We start from the raw sequence: 19,799 nt of genomic DNA, 5'->3' as shown, positions 1-19,799 counted from the left end.
GATTCCTGCCATATTATGATGGCTGGTGGTAAAGCTTTGTATTTACCGCTGGATGGCACAGAGGTATGTTGGCACTAATGTGTGCCCAGTGGGGATGAATTGTGGAGGCTTCTGGGAGGGAGCCCCCATCACACCTCTGAACACAGGCTCTACCTGTCCACTGCCATCACAGCCCCATATAGGAGATGTCGGAGATGGGGACAGCATGGTGCTAATGTCTGTAAAGTGCTGCACAATATAGCATAAAATTAATAAATAGCCGAGCTAATGACCCAAAAGTGGGCCCCACACGTGCGACCAGCTGTACTGAGAGATGAGGGTCCTAGATGTGAGGCGTTAATACACTGCCCATATAAATATTGACTGTCAGGGGCACAATACACTAGGCTCCATCACAAACTTTTTTTACTTTGTTTACACTACTTCACACTGACTAACCTGTTAAAGGGGGTTTTCAGGTTATTTTGGTTGTGTGGATACCTAAATGTGGTTTTCTTGCTTTTACGTAAAGTATACTCTGTAAAATGTATTTTAAGAAAAATCATTGCTTGTTTAATATTTTCTATGTTTTTATATTTTTTTTGTAATCTCATTAAGGAATTACTGTTTTACAGATTTTATACTTACATTTTTAATAAACATATATTAGCATACTCCTTCACATGATGCTCTGTGTCTACGGCACAAGCTGCGGTTAAGGCAACACATCCTAACAGCATTAGGATTACTGACCTTACAGTCCTGGGGTCTTTTCTCGGTCCAGAGGACTGACTGCAGAGCGCTTCCCCAGCCTCCGATCACTGAGACCCAATCACAAGGGTTAACGGTTGGGATTGGAGCTACCTCTGATCCTGGCTGCAGAGCAGAAGGCTTCTCCAAGAACTGGAGCTGTTGGTTCTTGTAGAGCGGGAGTCTCACAGAAGGGGGAAGTTCCCTCTAAACAGTGATGACAGTGAGTGGTCATTATGGTCTCATGCCTACAAGTGTGTGTGTTCCGCGCCTGTACTGGGGAAGACAACCCAGCGGATCCTCAATATACGCGCGCCAACCGCGCACTCCGTATCACGGATGTGGACCTATTGACTTGAATGGGTCCTCAAGATGCGGAGTGGAGGAACGGAAGCAGTCCGCATCGCAAAAAAGTAGAACATGTCCTGTTTTTTATTTATTTATTTTTGCGGTGCGGACAGTGTCTTGCGGATCCTGCACCCATTTAAGTCAAAGGCACACGAATGATGCCCGCGCAGCACTGGGCACACATGCTCATGTGCATGAGCCTTAAGGGGTTAAATTTTGGGAAACTATTTAAATTTTACCATTTAAAAAAGGACCTGGCAGCAGTGTCAACCCTTTTAATCAGACATGGTGCCTGGTGGGGTTGAGCCTGCTGATTTTTAAATTGCTACCTAGATGGCGAAAGTCCTTGGCCCACATCCGGGGGGGGGGGGGGGGGGCGGACTTCTTAATTCCATATGCACATTAGACCCCCAGGGTGCACCTCGGCGTCCCTGCTTTCCTGCGTTTGCCACACCCCCTCCCCACCCTTCATGTGCTAATATACATGTTGGGGCAATGGATTTTTGCCATCCAGGTATCGTTTTAATAAGCAGGATCAACTGTTAGCAGACAGTATGCCTGGTTTTAATAGGTTTGATCCTGGTGACCCTTGTTTGTATGGCCTATTAGGGGACCCCTCTATGAGCCAGAACAAAGAGCTCCTCTGCAGGGTCTTCTCCTGTTCTGGTAGACATGCATTTCATTAGTGACCATCATGTAATGGCAAATTTCCATTGCAGCACCCACTGCTAGGGAAACGCCTGGATGGCCGTGCCTTCTCCCAGGAGCCGGACCCCGGGCAATTAACTTATCCTGGCTCCCACATTCTACGAACGCCGCTGGCAGCGCTTTTGTGTCCGGCATGGGAACGTAACGAAACAGAACAGAATGCATTCTGGTGTGCTCCATCCCCTTCAGTTCAGTTTTGTCCCCATTAACAATAAATGGGGACAAAACTGAAGCGTTTTCCTCCACTATTGAGCCTCTATGACGAATTTCTAAAGCGCAAATGGAAAACGCTGGTGTGAAAGTAGCCTAAGATGGGTGGTGGAGTGCCCCTGGTGGCAAGGTTGGAGCTGGGCGAAGATTAGCACATTTAAAGGGTCTCATATTGCCGCTATAAATGCAGCATTACTTACTGATCAGATTTTACTTTGTTTTACGCGTCCTTCCAGAATCCCATGCACTGCGCCACAGCTTCGGGCACTGCTATATGGAAGGGACCTTTAGCGGTGCCATGCTTCACTACATAGCAGTTGATAAAATTGGGGCACGCAGGACTGCGGCCATCCATGTAAAAATCCTGGACAACCTCTTTAAGCTGACCATACACATTGGGTAAAGCTCTGCAGAACCAGCCCACCATTCTGTGTGTATGGGGGGCCCGATGCAGAAGTTGGGGGAAGTAAAGATGGAGCTGTTGGATTTCAGCATGCCCAGTCCCTTTAGTCTTCAGGAGAAAGGCAGCAGGCAGAGGGGTTTGGTAGTGACTTTCAGTGTAGGATGTACGCCTTGCTGAGCTGGCATGTCTCCTCTCAAACAGTGGGGGCGTATCACTACCCGCACCTATATCTGGAACAGAGCCCCGCAAAGTGTTGGTGGTAGCGGAGCAGAGTCCTCCAGACAAGTGCTGTGCCCATAGAAGGGAATAGGAGCGCACCTTTCTATGGGCCCAACAGAAATTCCGGCGCTGCCATAGAAAATGAATGGAGGGCGGCCGCACCCTCCACCACTTTCGGGGCTCTGTTCTGAATACAGGTGCGGAGCACCTATCGGACAATGGCAACGTATCCTAGCGATATGCCCCCATTGTCTGAGATGAGAATAACCCTTTAAAGGGGTTGTCTGACCTGTTTAAAAAAACGTATACCCAGCAGCAGAGCGTTAAAAGGAAAAAAACCTCTTTAGGCTGCCTGCAGACAATGCGGATTACGTGTTTTTACACACAAAAACCCACGGCACAAGGGCTCATGCACACGACTGTTGGCTGTGTTGCAGTCCACAAAACACTGATAACGGCCGTGTGTTCCGCGTTTTGTTGAATGGAACGTCCGGCCCCTAATAAAATAGTCCTATCCTTGTCCGTAATGCAGACAAGAATAAGACCTGTTCTATAATTTTGTGGACGAGACGGACGTGCGGATGCAGATGGCACACGGAGTGCTGCCCGCATCTTCTGCGGCCTCATTGAAGTTAATGGGGTCAACATACGGGCCCAAATGACGGTCGTGTGCATGAGTCCTTAGATAAATGTTAGTGGATCCCAACACTTTTTGGCAGAATCAGTCTGTGTACGGAGACAGACCACGCCAGTCCTTTGTTCTGCAGAGATCAGCGGCTGCCGAAGTGTCTGACAGCTACTTATCTCCTTATCTGTTACATATGCCTGTAAGGTAAGGGGGAGCTATGGGCGGCTGCTGTATAGTTGGATACACCCTGGGGGTGAATATAGGAGCATAATGAATAGATGTATATCTTTACTACTGGACGGAATAGTAAGGTTTGTATAAGTGACTTTTTTTAACCCATTAAACACCTTTTTATTTCGAGAGCGCGACCCATTTGGCTCTTTCTTCTGCTTTTTGTGTCCCAGGAAGTTTTTGGAGAAGACCTTGCTGCAGAGCAGGTTTTTTTTGTCTAGCCCCCCTCCCCCTCCCTGAGGATGAGCAGCCCCTTAGTCCGGGGTCTGGGGGGTGTGTTCTGCCCACGGCTGAGTCACCGCAGGCAGTGTTCACTGTGACCTCCTGAACGACGCAGCAGCAGGAAGTGCTCCGAGGCCGTTAGTCAGCTGTGGAAGGTCCCACCGCATGCAAGCAGCTCCAAGATGGACTCCAAGGCCGGTCAGTGCTCTCCCCGGGCTCACGTGTATGCATGAAGCCCTTGTGCCCTCCAAGCCCGTCTTATCTGCACGCAGTGCTGCTGATCTGGGCTTCCCAGGTGGCTTCTCCTCCCCGCAGCGTGGCTCTGGCAGGATTTTACCTCCATTCCAGCTTTTTAATATTTTATTGTTTGGATGTGGTAGAAGCTGGGTGGCTTTCTGGCCGGTTCCTGACACTTGTAGAGGGTGGACGGTGTGTGCCCGCTGTGGGAGCTTTACATGGCAGGCTGCTATATTTAGTGCTAGCAGATGCCACTTCTCTTACCTCCCCCCGTACCAAATGTCGCCAGCTGCAGCCGCTTTATCTCGCGTCTTGTGTTGATCCTTTATTACTCCTAAGAATTGCGCATTTGAAGCACTTTTAAGGGGTTACTGACGTCACATAGGAGGATGGCGCGCTTACGTAGCGTCTCGTTCTAACCCTGTTTGATGCAGATGGAGGCAGAGCACATGCAGTCTGTCTGGCCTGTGGATCCCCTAATACTTGATGCTGTGTTTATGGTGTTGAGGGGTCCGTAGGAGGCATGTGCCATGCTTGGGAGCTTTAGATCATGGGTGTTATTGCTGGGGTTAATGACCGCCCTTTTCCCTGCATCGTTATTGGTGCCAGCCCCAAGACTGGACATGGCCCCGATATTTTATGTTGGTTAGGCCTCATGCACACGACCGTTGATTGGGTCCGCATCCGAGCTCCGTTTTTGGCGGCTTGGATGCGGACCCATTCACTTCAATGGGGCCGCAAAAGATGCGGACAGCACTCCGTGTGCTGTCCGCATCCGTGGCCCCGTTAAAAAAAATATAACCTATCCTATTCTTGTCCGCGCTTTGCGGACAAGAATAGGCATTTATATTGCCGGCGCCCGTTCCGTTCCGCAAATTGCGGCAGGCAACACGGACGGCTTCCGTTTTTTTCGCGGATCCGTGTGCATGAGGTCTTATGGGCACAGTAATGGCAGCTGATGAAGGACACTTATGTGCAAGTGGAAAATTGTCCTCTCCTTCTATGTTGGGCGCTGCAGGATTAAAGATTACCGGAGTCAGCATGGTGTCGTATTCACACTGCTATGTGTTCTCTTGAGGACATTCATTGCCTGCTGCCCCATAGACCTGGTTGCTGCTCAGACTCATTAACATTTGCTCCCTGCTACTCCAGAAAGCTCTGGCCGTATCTCATCTAGTGTCCAGGCCGGAGGCCGTATCTCATCTAGTGTCCAGGCCGGAGGCCGTATCTCATCTAGTGTCCAGGCCGGGGGCCGTATCTCATCTAGTGTCCAGGCCGGGGGCCGTATCTCATCTAGTGTCCAGGCCGGGGGCCGTATCTCATCTAGTGTCCAGGCCGGGGGCCGTATCTCATCTAGTGTCCAGGCCGGGGGCCGTATCTCATCTAGTGTCCAGGCCGGGGGCCGTATCTCATCTAGTGTCCAGGCCGGGGGCCGTATCTCATCTAGTGTCCAGGCCGGGGGCCGTATCTCATCTAGTGTCCAGGCCGGGGGCCGTATCTCATCTAGTGTCCAGGCCGGGGGCCGTATCTCATCTAGTGTCCAGGCCGGGGGCCGTATCTCATCTAGTGTCCAGGCCGGGGGCCGTATCTCTGGGTCCTAGAGCCTCCTTCCCATTGTACAGTTCTCCCCAATAAACTTATCCTTTCACTCTAAGGGCTCATGCACACGACATATCTGTTTTGCTGTCCGTAAATCATGGATCCGCGAAACACGAATCCCGGCCGTGTGCATGCTGCCATTTTCTTTTTCATGTCAATAGGAATGTCCTATCCTTGTCTGCAAAATGGACAAGAATAGGACACGTTCTATCTTTTTTGCAGGGCCGCAGAGTGGACGTATGGGTGTGCTGTGGCACCTTTGGCGGCCCCATTGAAATGAATTGGTCTGCATCCGATTTGCAAAAAGAGTGGATTGGATACGGGCCAAACATAGTCATGTGAATGAGCCCTAATTCCTTTTTTTTTTTTTTTTGTCTGAGTGTATGTATGCCCATACAATTTGTGGACACTTTTTTTTGCAGAATGGATCCTATAGTGACAGGAAAGTCCAGTTTCAAAGATGGCTGCTTACTGCTGGTCAGCGGCTGAGAAGAGCTTTTAGTAGATGTAGTACCGTTAGGTTCTGTGCACAGGACAGACTTTCCCGGTGGCAGGTTCTCAATGCGGATGCCATCATTCCTGACTACTGATGACCCCGCTGTCTACTGGCTCCCGGACTTCTTGGGTCCCATGGGTCCTCTGTATTGGGGGGCACCCTGGCACATAGCGGAGAGCTGCACTTGCTGTGGCTTTTTGGCGTTTCCTTCGTGTTTGGCATCTTCCCTGTGTGCGTTATTGAGCAATTGAGTCTTTGCCATGTTTATCTTACTGTGAACTAAACCATATTTAGAAGCAAGTGAAACCCATTGTCTGACACTCCGTAATCCAGACGGGGATTCTACACACATGGATTTAGATGCTCTTTCCGTTTAACCCTCCTTGTGAGGAGGTCGCTGCCTTCTGACTGTTGTAATGCTGCAAGGGGTTGTAAAAAAAAAACAGTGCCTCACCTGTGCACAGGTTGTATGTGGTATTGCAACTTAGTCACCTTCAGTTTACTGGAACAGTGTTGCAGTACCAGAAGCAACCCATGACCAGGAGTGGTGCTGTTTTTGTAAGTTTGTGTCCCCCCTTTAATATTGTTCCTTATTTTTGACTTGTACTATCTCTTTCCTAAGGCCCCATTCATAAGAGCGTATTTTTTGCATCCGATCCACAACCATTCATTTCAGTGGGGCCACAAAAGATGGCGTGCTGTCCATTCTGCGGCCCCGCAGGAAAAAAAAACAGCAACCTGTCCTATTCTCCATTTTGTGGTCAAGAATGGGCATAGTGCGGAAGGGCAATACGGCATGCACATGGTCGTGTCCGTGTTTTGTGGACCCTCTGTTTACAGAATGGGCATGGTTGTGTGAATAGGGCCTTAAGCGGTGAGCACCATAGAAAAGAACAGTTTTCCACTATTTCCATTGGAATTAACCATGTTTTACTCTTCTCTTTAGCTGTTGACCTCCTGTACTGGCGGGACATTAAGAAGTCGGGGGCTGTGTTTGGGGTCCTCCTGTTCCTGCTGCTGTCTCTGACCGTCTTTAGCATTGTCAGTGTGGTCGCATATATCGCCTTGGGCCTGCTGTCTGTCTCCATCAGCTTTAGAATATACAAAGGGGTTTTGCAAGCCATTCAGAAATCCGAAGAAGGTCATCCATTCAAGTAAGTGGTCTATTCACATTCTGCTGCTTTTGTCTTCTGTTGTAATGGTCTGGTGTATTGGACAAAACTGTACTAAATCATGTGCAGCGTTATTAGGTTGGCTTATAACGGGGACCTGTCGGTACTCCTGACATGTCTGTTTTAGAAAATACATGAATTTCCCCCATGAAATACCATTTCCTCTATTATTCTGCCTAGAAATGTGTGAATATATTCATCTTGGACGATTGTCACTTTTCATCACTGATTGGATGCAGTCAGTCTGTGTAATGGCACATCTCTCACTGGTAACACCCAGTTGGCACTTTATTCCTAAAGTTCTAGGGGGAATAACAGAGGAATAAACACATTTAGGTAGGTCAATCAGGATAGGCAAGTAGGGCTATATATACAGGGAGTGCAGAATTATTAGGCAAGTTGTATTTTTGAGGATTAATTTTATTATTGAACAACCATGTTCTCAATGAACCCAAAAAAACTCATTAATATCAAAGCTGAATATTTTTGGAAGTAGTTTTTAGTTTGTTTTTAGTTTTAGCTATTTTAGGGGGATATCTGTGTGTGCAGGTGACTATTACTGTGCATAATTATTAGGCAACTTAACAAAAAACAAATATATACCCATTTCAATTATTTATTTTTACCAGTGAAACCAATATAACATCTCAACATTCACAAATATACATTTCTGACATTCAAAAACAAAACAAAAACAAATCAGTGACCAATATAGCCACCTTTCTTTGCAAGGACACTCAAAAGCCTGCCATCCATGGATTCTGTCAGTGTTTTGATCTGTTCACCATCAACATTGCGTGCAGCAGCAACCACAGCCTCCCAGACACTGTTCAGAGAGGTGTACTGTTTTCCCTCCTTGTAAATCTCACATTTGATGATGGACCACAGGTTCTCAATGGGGTTCAGATCAGGTGAACAAGGAGGCCATGTCATTAGATTTTCTTCTTTTATACCCTTTCTTGCCAGCCACGCTGTGGAGTACTTGGACGCGTGTGATGGAGCATTGTCCTGCATGAAAATCATGTTTTTCTTGAAGGATGCAGACTTCTTCCTGTACCACTGCTTGAAGAAGGTGTCTTCCAGAAACTGGCAGTAGGACTGGGAGTTGAGCTTGACTCCATCCTCAACCCGAAAAGGCCCCACAAGCTCATCTTTGATGATACCAGCCCAAACCAGTACTCCACCTCCACCTTGCTGGCGTCTGAGTCGGACTGGAGCTCTCTATCCTTTACCAATCCAGCCACGGGCCCATCCATCTGGCCCATCAAGACTCACTCTCATTTCATCAGTCCATAAAACCTTAGAAAAATCAGTCTTGAGATATTTCTTGGTCCAGTCTTGACGTTTCAGCTTGTGTGTCTTGTTCAGTGGTGGTCGTCTTTCAGCCTTTCTTACCTTGGCCATGTCTCTGAGTATTGCACACCTTGTGCTTTTGGGCACTCCAGTGATGTTGCAGTTTTGAAATATGGCCAAACTGGTGGCAAGTGGCATCTTGGCAGCTGCACGCTTGACTTTTCTCAGTTCATGGGCAGTTATTTTGCGCCTTGGTTTTTCCACACGCTTCTTGCGACCCTGTTGACCATTTTGAATGAAACGCTTGATTGTTCGATGATCACGCCTCAGAAGCTTTGCAATTTTAAGAGTGCTGCATCCCTCTGCAAGATATCTCACTATTTTTGACTTTTCTGAGCCTGTCAAGTCCTTCTTTTGACCCATTTTGCCAAAGGAAAGGAAGTTGCCTAATAATTATGCACACCTAATATAGGGTGTTGATGTCATTAGACCACACCCCTTTTCATTAGAGATGCACATCACCTAATATGCTTAATTGGTAGTAGGCTTTCGAGCCTATACAGCTTGGAGTAAGACAACATGCATAAAGAGGATGATGTGGTCAAAATACTCATTTGCCTAATAATTCTGCACTCCCTGTATAAACAGACATACAAATGATGGTTATGTAGGAGCTCAATTGGTCATGGGTGTAGGACCGTATAGAGCTTCAACAGGACCATCAAAGAGGGGATGAATGCCCACACCTTGCACAACACCATAAGGCACTAAGCTAGTGGTCCCAAATGGGAAAACATGACAGTGTGGGCATCCATAGTGGACTGGCAGGTGACTAGAGCCGAGATAGAGAATAAAAGGCGATGGTGGCATAGTGTGTACACTTACCCTAATGAGACCCTACTTGGCCTAGTACAACCAGGCCAAGTAGGGTGTACTAGGCCAAGTAGGGTCTCATTAGGGTGAGTGTACACACTATGCCAACATCGCCTTTTATTCTACCCGGCAATATTACAGCAAACAAAAACAGTAGCAGCACACCACTAAATGTGCTAAGACTGAGCGAACAGGTGAATATGTGAACAGGGTCAAATGCATGACGCCATAATTTACTGCAAAGCAGTGAAGAAGCTCTTAGCGCGTATTATTGATCAAAAATATGTCAAGCCCACCTACCAGACGACAAGGTAGCTTCTTATCAGGTGGGACCTACTCTAACATGGAGGGTCCAGCTCCATTGTTACTCTGATTAAAAACACCAAGGGGTGGGGGGTGGGCGGGGAGTGCTAAGTTCCAGACAGTTTTAGGAAACGATTCTCCAGAATAGTTTTTTTTTTTTTTTCTTGGGGAAAAGAAGTACTTTCAACAGACATGTCTGATCCTCTTTAAAGGGATTTTCCAACACGTATTGATGCCCTATCTTCAGGATAGGTCGTCAGTATCCGATTGGCAGGGTCTATGTCCATGTAGTGACTGGTCCTCGTTACAGCTGCGCACCTTCTTTTCTAGTGAATGGCAGTAAACAGGAACAGCCACTACATAGTGCACTGTGTAGTTCCAGAGCTTGTAGTAATCACTGGGGGTCCTGGCGATGATTGATGACCTACCCTAAGGATTAGGGTTGTTGCAGGTATCGAAATATTGATACCCAATCAATACTTTTGTCCCGGTAGTGATACAATACTGGGATTTGACATTTATTTACTAGTCTGCCCTACTGCGCAGCCTAGCATCACAGAACATGAGCGCACTGCGCCACCAATGATGGTTAACCTTTTAATAAAGGAGGCAGGTGACGGCACCCTGCCTATGACAGGGAGCTGCGATCAGTGGCAGTTAACCCCTCAGGTGCGGCACTTGAGGGGTTAACTGCTGCCAGCACCCGCCTCCTGTATTAAAGGTTAATTATCAGTATTAAAATCATTGGTGGCAGTGGCCGCAGGGTCCCCTCCCCTTCTCATTGGTGGTGCAGTGGCAGCTTCTAATCGGAGCCCCAGCAGTGTAATCCTGGGGCTCCGATCGGTTACCATGGCAGCCATGACGCTACTGAAGCCCTGGCTGCCATGGTTAGCTCCTGCTGCTGTGTGTACTATGCACAGGGCAGTAGGGAGAGCGTGCGGTCCTATTCACCCTGATAGAGCTCCATTAGGGTGAATAGGTCAAGGGATGAAAAGATCCCAGGTTCTAGTCCCTAAGGGCGCTAAGTTATTTAAAATAATAATAATAATAAAACACAAAAATATTAAGTATAAATCACCCCCTTTCCCAATTTTACATATAAAATATATAAACCATAAATAAATGAACATATTACATATTGCCACGTCCAAAAAGTCCAAACTATTAAAATATTTAAAAAAAATCTCCTATGCAGTGAACGCCGGAACAGAAAAAAAGTATAAATAAATTCGCGATTCGCCTTTTTTTTTTTTTTTTTAATGCGGAATGCACGTGTTTTTTTTTTTTTTTTTTTTTTTTTTTTCACGTGGTATCGAGTATCGCAATACTTTTTTTATGGTATCGAATCAAAAAATTGGTATCGCAACAACCCTACTAAAGGATAGATCACCAATAAATAGTCCTGGAAAACATCCTTAAATGGCATCTGTCAGCAGATTTGTACCTATGACACTGGCTGATCTGTTACATGTGCGCTTGGCAGCTGCAGGCATCTGTGTTGGTCTTATGTTCATGTGTCCATACTGCTGAGGAAATGATGCTTTAATGTATGCAAATGAGCCTCTAGGAGCAATGGGGGAGTTACCATTACACCCAGAGGCTCTGCTCTCTCTGCAACTGCTGCAATCTCTGCAATTTTAATTGAGTTTAGAAGTCTGGGTCAGGCTTATACGTCCCAGATAAAACAATGCAGTGGCCCGAGAGGGGCATTACACGGCTTTTTGGGTCTTGCACCAAGTATACCGCAGTGTGTGCACTTTCTAGGTTCTTGAATAAATCTGCGGTACAATTCTCATGTTCTGTTCAGCCACAGGAATAGAATACCAAAACCTCGGGATCCGGCATATGTCGCTAGACACTGCTGGTGCCCAACGGAATCCATTCACCCTATTGGGGTCTGTCAGCAATCTGATGTGAGCACCGACATTTTGCCAGATAGAATTTTGCCCCCCGCCCTCCTCTGTCCATGAAAGAGGCTCCTGCCGGAACCTCTGCTACAGATGTAACTCTATCTGTGTCAACCGGACTGGAGGGCTATCGCTGTATCAGTAATGGACCTTTATATTTCACATGTTTGGCATGGTTTTCCCTTGTGCTATAAAAGGGTCCTTATCTTTTAGATAAGCCACTGGTCAATGACGGACTAACCTTGGGTAACGTAGATCAGTGTTTAACCTAAAAATATCTAAAATAGAAAGAAAAGAACATTCTGTAATGTGAACGTTACATCGTCAGACACAGACAAGAATGCAAATTACAGGGAGCTGAGGGCCCGAGGAGACATGGATCGGGCTGTATTACACCAACAGATGTGGTAGAAGATTGTTGGGAGTGAAGCGTTCCTTCCCGGCAATCAGCTGCTCATCGGTGAAGGAGACTGCTGCTATTACATGCAGCGATGTCCTCTAGAGTATGGGGAGGAACGATCACTACTGCCATTGCTTATCCCATACTGAACCATTGTTTGCCAGCAGTAGATCGTGATTAGACGGCACAATCTGCCGCCAGCAAACTATTTTTCAGCATGCTTAAAAATTGTCATTGCCAGATCAACCAGCGTTTGTTCAATTATCGGGTAATCTCTGGCAGTATTACACTGCCAGATCACCGCTAACTATTGTTTCCATGAATGCTTGTCAGCGATGATCTGCCCGACAATTGCCTGGTGTAATAATGTCTGCTACCATGTTCTACCTTTGGTGGTTACTTATACCACCGGTTGCTCCTACCACCCATACTGTGTCCACCTCCCTGCGGTGGCCATAGACTGAGGACCTGCTAAAGGTTTCATAAATGTGCTGAGTGTGTGATGTAGTGTTAGGGCCCATTTTAAAAAAATTGCCAGATGTTGGGGGCATTGGATTTCATTGTGGCTTATCTTTTTATTCTCGGAGATGAGGAGCCGGCTGAGCTGACTGGCAGCAGCCTATTCCCTTAAACCTGCATGCTCAGCCGTTGTGCTAGATGATCCTTCAGGCCATAGAGCCAGACCTGCCACAAAATTATGGTGTAGGTTCTGGAAAACCACAGCAATTTTGTGAAACCACAGAGACTTTTTTTTTTTTGCACTTTTCATGCAAACATTTGCCACAAAACCATCAGTGTAGGGAAAAAAAGCTATATTAATAATTCTTCCTACAATGGCCATGAATAATCCACAACTCCAGGAACTGGATCTATGGACTGAAGGATCATCTAGCACAACACTTCAGCTGAGCATGCAAGTCTTTTCTGTCCTCCAGTCATGGTGACAATGTTGTGGTCTGACCATTGCGCAGTTAGGCCTGTTTCACACTTGCGTTGTGACGTTCCGGTTTTGAGATCCGACCGAGGATCTCAAAACCGGGCCAAAACCGTTCAGTTTTGTCCCCGTTCATTGTCAATAGAGACAAAACTGATCCGGATGCCTTCCGTTCCGTTTTATTGCCTTTTTTTTTTTTTGACCGGACACAAAACCACTGCACTGTGTCTGCGAAACTGAACAAACTGGATAAGACAGCAAAATCAATGTTGGTCAGTGGTGCCGGACCAAAAATGTGTCCATCACCCATTGACTTACAATGATTGAAGCGGTTGGTTCCTTTTCGATGTAACAACCGCATCCTAACAGAACAGATGCATCCAGATGTGTTAACATCAAACAGAACAGTTTCAGTCTGGTTTAGAGATCTCGAAACCGGAACGCAAGTGTGAAACAAGCCTTAGAAGGGAAACGTTTTGGTTACAAGGACACAAGACAAATGGGTTTTTCTCGGGAGGTTGCAGTACGGAGACCTCGCACCAGACCTCCGCTGCCGTTGGCTATTAATATTCTGTAAGGATGCAGAAGTCCACTGCTCGGGTTACATTAGACGTCATATGACATACCCCGGACCTCTGATAGATTAATGTACAGAAGGAATGACCACCGCAGCTGGTGATCTTTCACTTCCAGCCATGCATTACATATATTTAGGCCACAGGGTAGTTTCCCCACTTGGATCATTTTTCTAGGAGTGGATGGTGAAATATCAGGAGCACTGCTCAACTTTTCTCTCCTTTTTGAGTCCTGTGAGTAAGAAATATTCAATTTTTTGCCAAATGACTCAGCTTTATGCAGCCAATAATGAATTACTGTTGATTCTGTTTTTTGCTGTGGCGAAGTTAGTAAGGGCCAATGTTAGATAGCAGACGGTTTCACCATAATTGCACCACGTATAGAGCCATTGCAGGTCCATGCATTGTGGCACTAACGACTGGCTGGTAGAGACAGAGATAGTATTACTGTACACGAATATAATTCTAGAATTCATTAACTGCCCCCTAAAGTGCAGACTGATGCTTACATAGGCAGAGCAGTGAGACAGAACTGCCAATAAACCCTTTCAGAATCCGCAAAAATCTGGGTGACAACACTACTGGGTATATCCAAGTGAGCTGAGGACCAGAACCACATCTGTCTGGAACAAGGTGGGAAACGGTGGTGGCACATGTGTGCCGCTCTCACTTCACCTCTATGGGAGTTACAGAAACAACCGAGTGCGGAGGGTCAATGTTCAAGGAGGGAGGAGTGCCCCTTTTAAATACTAAAAATCTTTTGCAAAGTTCCTTAATCAATCCTGAGTCACGCTCGCATGCACAGAAGGTGAAACCCCCCCTCCCCCTTGGGTCCGCACGATAAGATAAGACACTCCGTCTTTCTAATCGCAGACAACCCCTTGAAGTCTATCACGAGTGCTGTGCTCTCATCCATTACAGTCTGATCAAAGATGTCATTTCGGCTTTCTGCACAGAAGCTGACACTGCAAGCTGTCCCCTGCTTTTTTAGGTGCCCCCATTGCGTCTCCCGTGAATTCCTCTTATGCAGACATGCTCCACATACCGCAGTGTAGGGTAAGCCCTGCATGATTCTTCAAGGTCACCAGAACAGGAATGCCTTGACTACTTGACCCATCGTCGTCCCTTGTACCCAAAATATCATCCTCCCATTAGCTGAGTGTGTCCCTTCCCACAGCTCTGGGTTGGCACTTCAGGCCTGTGCCAGTAACGTGTAGCTGTAGTTCATACCCCGCTCTAGAGTTACTTCTCTCGGGTTTCTCTTCTCTAGAACCAGTCTGTGTAGTCAGTGTGGGCACAGGGGCCACGAGCTCTGTTGTCCTGACCGATATCCGTGCTTTCTGCACAGAGTGTGAGTCCCATGGAGCGTTCTCATTTTACAGAGGGCAGTTATTTTCGGTAACCTATCTCACAGCGCCAGCTGGCTGTGTGTGTTATCGTTTGATAGCTTCACGCTGGGGTTTGCAGATCGATGAGTGGAGCAGGGTTTATGTTCCTCTGATAAAAGCTCCGTTTTTAGGGGCCTGTGAGCATTAGGGCGCCTTCACGCGCAAAATTTCAGTGACTGAATACCAGTTCCATTATATCTGGGGCTTGCAGAAATCCATGTGCTTGCCACAAAAACTACCCCTTTCTGGTGAATGGAGCGGATTTTCCGTCGCAGACATTTCTGCATCAGAGGACCAATTTACACGTCCATATATATCCATTTTGCGGTGCGCGAATTGCAGATCCACAAAACATGGACACCAGTCATATGTGTTCTGCATTTTGCGGATCAGCACAACTCGCCATTTGTTAAGCCTCATGCACGGTCGTGCCCACAAACAGCGGGTCCTCAATATACAGGCCCCAGCAGCGTGCACACCGAATCACGGATGCGGACCCAGTCAAGTGAATCCGGTAGGTGTGGTGCGGAATAGAGGCACAAAATCCCATCGAAGCACTACAAAGTGCTTCCGTAGGGTTCCTCTCCGTGCCTCCGCACCGCAGACAAATTTATTTATTTATTTTTTGCAGCGTGGACGGATCTGTCTGCGGCAGCCGCACGAATATAGCCATGTGCATGAGGCCTTAGAAATGCGAACTGGACGAGAATAGGACATGTTCTTTGTATTTGCGGGGTGCGGCATGGACTTGCAAATGCGGACAGCACACAGTGTTCTGTCCGCATATTGGCTGTCCCATTAAAATGAATGGGTCTGCATCCAATCCGCAGACCAAATGCAGACCAAAATATGGTTGTGTGAATGCCCCCCAAATCTACCTTGTTTGAAGGCCCCCTTAGATAAAACATTTAGGGTAAAGATAAACTATATAATTTTTTGGGCTTCTGTCAGCTGCTGGTTCAGCTAAGATTGGCAGGTTTCGCAGACTATCCCCAAATGTGTCCAGGCACCTCCTGATACCTTTCTAGCCTTCACCAGGAGATTCTTCACCCAGTGCATAGGAATATCCTGGTAGATTACTCATAGGGGGATATTTATCAAAACGGGTACTGATATCCCCTGTGCTGCTGGAGGATGCTTGTAATTTATTACGAGGTGCAGGCCTCCATAATTTTCAGGGCATTCTCCTGCAGTCCGTGCGCCTAAACAGAAATCTACGACCGCTCACAGCTTGGTTGCAAAATGTGATGTGTAGGTGCATGTGTATAGACGCCTTTTAAGTGTAGGTCTTAATTGGGCTCTCCACTTCCTGGTGACATCTTGACACAGCAGGAAATGGCTGGGATGGCCACTCAGCCAATCACTGGCTGCAACGATGACTCCTCAACCAGTGGTTGGCTGAGCAGCCGTTTCCTGCTGTGCAGAGCAGCAGGTATCCTGACACCGTCCGAATGATGGCAGAGATAAGTTATACGTTTTGATTTGTTTTTGGATAATTTTTTTCCCCCCACCTCGTGGCGAAAATCCCTTTTTAACCTGGCCGAACTCCCCATACTTGTGTTCTAGGCCAGGTGTGCATGGGGTTCTGGATGGGTAGTAAGATGCTGGTAGATGCCCCTGGAGGCGCCTTAAAATCTAACAGCCCTGATTCATGTTTTGGGATCTAGACCTACATATTAGCTGGGGGTATTGTTCATCCCATAATTATCTGATGTGTATGGCTATGGAAGAACTGGAGCTTGAGTGTCTACGCACCCTTTAGTCTCCTGGTTGGTTCATGCACAGTAATTATAGGTTACGGCCAGGGGCAGACTGGCCATAGACCTTACAGGGAAATTTCCCGGTGGGCCGATGCCCAGGGGGCTGTCTGGGCCCTCCTCTTGGCTGGCCAGTGGAAGTTTTTGGGGATGTATTTTTTGATGGATTGTTGTATTGGGCTCTATTGGGGTGGTATAATGTGCCGCGATATGGTATTGTTGGCCCTGTCTTCCAGACCGGACTACAAAACGAAGTCACTTTTAGTTAGGGCTCTTTCACACCTGCGTTCTTTTCTTCCGGCATAGAGTTCCGTCGTCGGGGCTCTATGCCGGAAGAATCCTGATCAGGATTATCCCCATGCATTCTGAATGGAGAGAAATCCGTTCAGGATGCATCAGGATGTCTTTAGTTTAGGACCGGAACGTTTTTTGGCCGGAGAAAATACCGCAGCATGCTGCGCTTTTTGCTCCGGCCAAAAATCCTGAACACTTGCCGCAAGGCCGGATCCGGAATTAATGCCCATTGAAAGGCATTAATCCGGATCCGCCCTTAAACTAAACGTCGTTTCGGCGCATTACCGGATCCGATGTTTAGCTTTTTTTGAATGGTTACCATGGCTGCCAAGACGCTAAAGACCTGTTTGCCATGGTAAAGTGTAGTGGGGAGCAGGGGAGCAGTATACATACCGTCCGTGCGGCTCCCGGGGCGCTTCAGAGTGACGTCAGGGCGCCCCACGCGCATGGATGACGTGATCGCATGAATCACGTCATCCATGCGCATGGGGCTCCCTGACGTCATTCTGGAGCGTCCCGGGAGCCGCACGGACGGTAAGTATACTGCTCCTCCGCTCCCCACTACTACTATGGCAGCCAGGACTTTAATAGCGTCCTGGCTGCCATAGTAACACTGAAAGCATTTTGAAGACGGATTCGTCTTCAAATGCTTTCAGTTCACTTGCGGTGTTACGGATCCGGCGGGCACTTCCGTCAAATGGAGTACACGACGGATCCGGACAACGCAAGTGTGAAAGAGGCCTTATGCTTATAACAAGCAAAAAACTCCACCCAGTGGGCACCCGGTCTGTCAGCAAGAAAAGGGGGGATAGAAAAGAAGCCCATTACCTCAAATACATTGCAGCAATGCTGTATGGAGTAGCGTAGCAGACCGTGCTGTTCCATACAGAGGCATTCACTAAAAAATATACTGCGCAGGATAAGATTGTATATTTTTGTCATTTATGGGTGAAGTGCATATAACAATGCCATAGGTCAGGACGGCACATAACTTGGATAGAAAGCTCTGACGTTATATGCAGAGAACTTCCAGCACTTTTCATAGGTGTCTTTGCATTTTCTCTCCCCTAGTAGTCATGCACACAAACGTATCCATTTTGCAGCCTGCAAATTGCAGATCCTCAAAATACAGATTGTCTGTGTTAGGGGTGCACCGAAATTTCGGCAGCCGAAAATATCGGCCGAAAATGCACCTAATCCACTTCGGCCGATATTGTTACATATCGGCCGAAAATATGGGGTGTGGGATTTGTCACCCACCATCTGCGGGCGGGCGGTTTACTTTGTCACTGCATCTTTATTTTACCTTACAATCGTGAGGCTCCAGTAACTAACAACTCTGCAGGCAGAGCGGAGGCCGGCGTAACGTCACTTACTCACGTGACGCGCCTGCTCCGCCTCCTTCATTCATAAAGTGGGCGGAGCAGGTGCGTCACGTGAGTAAGTGACGTTACGCCGCCCTCCGCTCTGCCTGCAGAGTTGTTAGTTACTGGAGCCTCACGATTGTAAGGTAAAATAAAGATGCTGTGAGCAGCAGGGCCGGGGCTGTTATGGGTAGGGGGGATCGGTCTATGGAACTGCTATGGGGAGGGGGGATCTGTGCACTGCTATGGGGAGGGGGGGATCTGTGCACTGCTATGGGGAGGGGGGATCTGTGCACTGCTATGGGGAGGGGGGATCTGTGCACTGTTATGGGGAAAGGGATCTGTGCACTGTTATGGGGAAAGGGATCTGTGCACTGTTATGCCCATAACAGTGCACAGATCCCCCTCTCCATAACAGCGCCACCCACAGATCCCCCTCTCCATAACAGCGCCACCCACAGATCCCCCTCTCCATAACAGCGCCACCCACAGATCCCCCTCTCCATAACAGCGCCACCCACAGATCCCCCTCTCCATAACAGCGCCACCCACAGATCCCCCTCTCCATAACAGCGCCACCCACAGATCCCCCTCTCCATAACAGCGCCACCCACAGATCCCCCTCTCCATAACAGCGCCACCCACAGATCCCCCTCTCCATAACGGCGCCACCCACAGATCCCCCTCTCCATAACGGCGCCACCCACAGATCCCCCTCTCCATAACGGCGCCACCCACAGATCCCCCTCTCCATAACGGCGCCACCCACAGATCCCCCTCTCCATAACGGCGCCACCCACAGATCCCCCTCTCCATAACGGCGCCACCCACAGATCCCCCTCTCCATAACAGCGCCACCCACAGATCCCCCTCTCCATAACAGAGCCACCCACAGATCCCCCTCTCCATAACAGCGCCACCCACAGATCCCCCTCTCCATAACAGCGCCACCCACAGATGAATTTCATTCATGAAAAAGAATTATTAATAAAATCATTAAAAAAAAAGTATTTTAAAAGTATTTGGGCAAAAAGGCAGTTTCGGTTTCGGTTTCGGTTTTCGGTCAAGGGCATCCTGAATTTTCGGTTTCGGTTTCGGACCAGAATTTTCATTTCGGTGCACCCCTAGTCTGTGTGCATGAAGCCTTAGAAAAGCAGTAAATATCCGTTATTGCACGCTGATATTTTTCTTTCTCTTGCCGCCTAGTAATTTGAAGAACCAGGAAGGCTGATCTATTTTTCCCAGAGATCACTGGGAGTGTTCATGGTGCCGGATATAACCTCCTGTGTACTGACCCGGTTCTCTCTCCGTTTTCCTAGAGCCTATTTAGATTCCAACGTCGCAGTGTCTGAGGACCTTGTTCAGAAGTATTGCAATGTTGCCCTGTCACACATTAACTGCACGATCAAGGAGCTGCGGCGCCTCTTCCTGGTGGAGGATTTGGTGGACTCTCTGAAGGTATTGTATCATGCACAGACAAGTGGGTTTGAGTTCAGTTTCTCACGTCCT

The 19,799-nt window shown here is 47.7% G+C and overlaps 1 protein-coding gene across 6 annotated transcripts in view; it reads left to right on the top strand.

Moving 5' to 3' along the window:
• The window catches only part of RTN4 (reticulon 4), a 53,282-nt gene that overhangs the window by 26,759 nt on the left and 6,724 nt on the right, over positions 1–19,799 (top strand). For 5 of the 6 annotated variants that reach the window (XM_040429748.1, XM_040429749.1, XM_040429750.1 and 2 more), the window contains 2 exons: positions 6,977–7,184; positions 19,610–19,748. In XM_040429748.1, coding sequence (XP_040285682.1) covers positions 6,977–7,184; positions 19,610–19,748 — 347 coding nt within the window. Of the gene's footprint in view, positions 1–3,746; positions 3,897–6,976; positions 7,185–19,609; positions 19,749–19,799 lie in introns of those variants that run through there. The other variant, XM_040429754.1, reaches the window with a different exon arrangement.

The sequence above is a fragment of the Bufo bufo genome, chromosome 4 (assembly GCF_905171765.1).
Source record: "Bufo bufo chromosome 4, aBufBuf1.1, whole genome shotgun sequence".
Classification (NCBI taxonomy): domain Eukaryota; kingdom Metazoa; phylum Chordata; class Amphibia; order Anura; family Bufonidae; genus Bufo; species Bufo bufo.
This window is presented reverse-complemented; position numbering and strand designations above follow the sequence as displayed.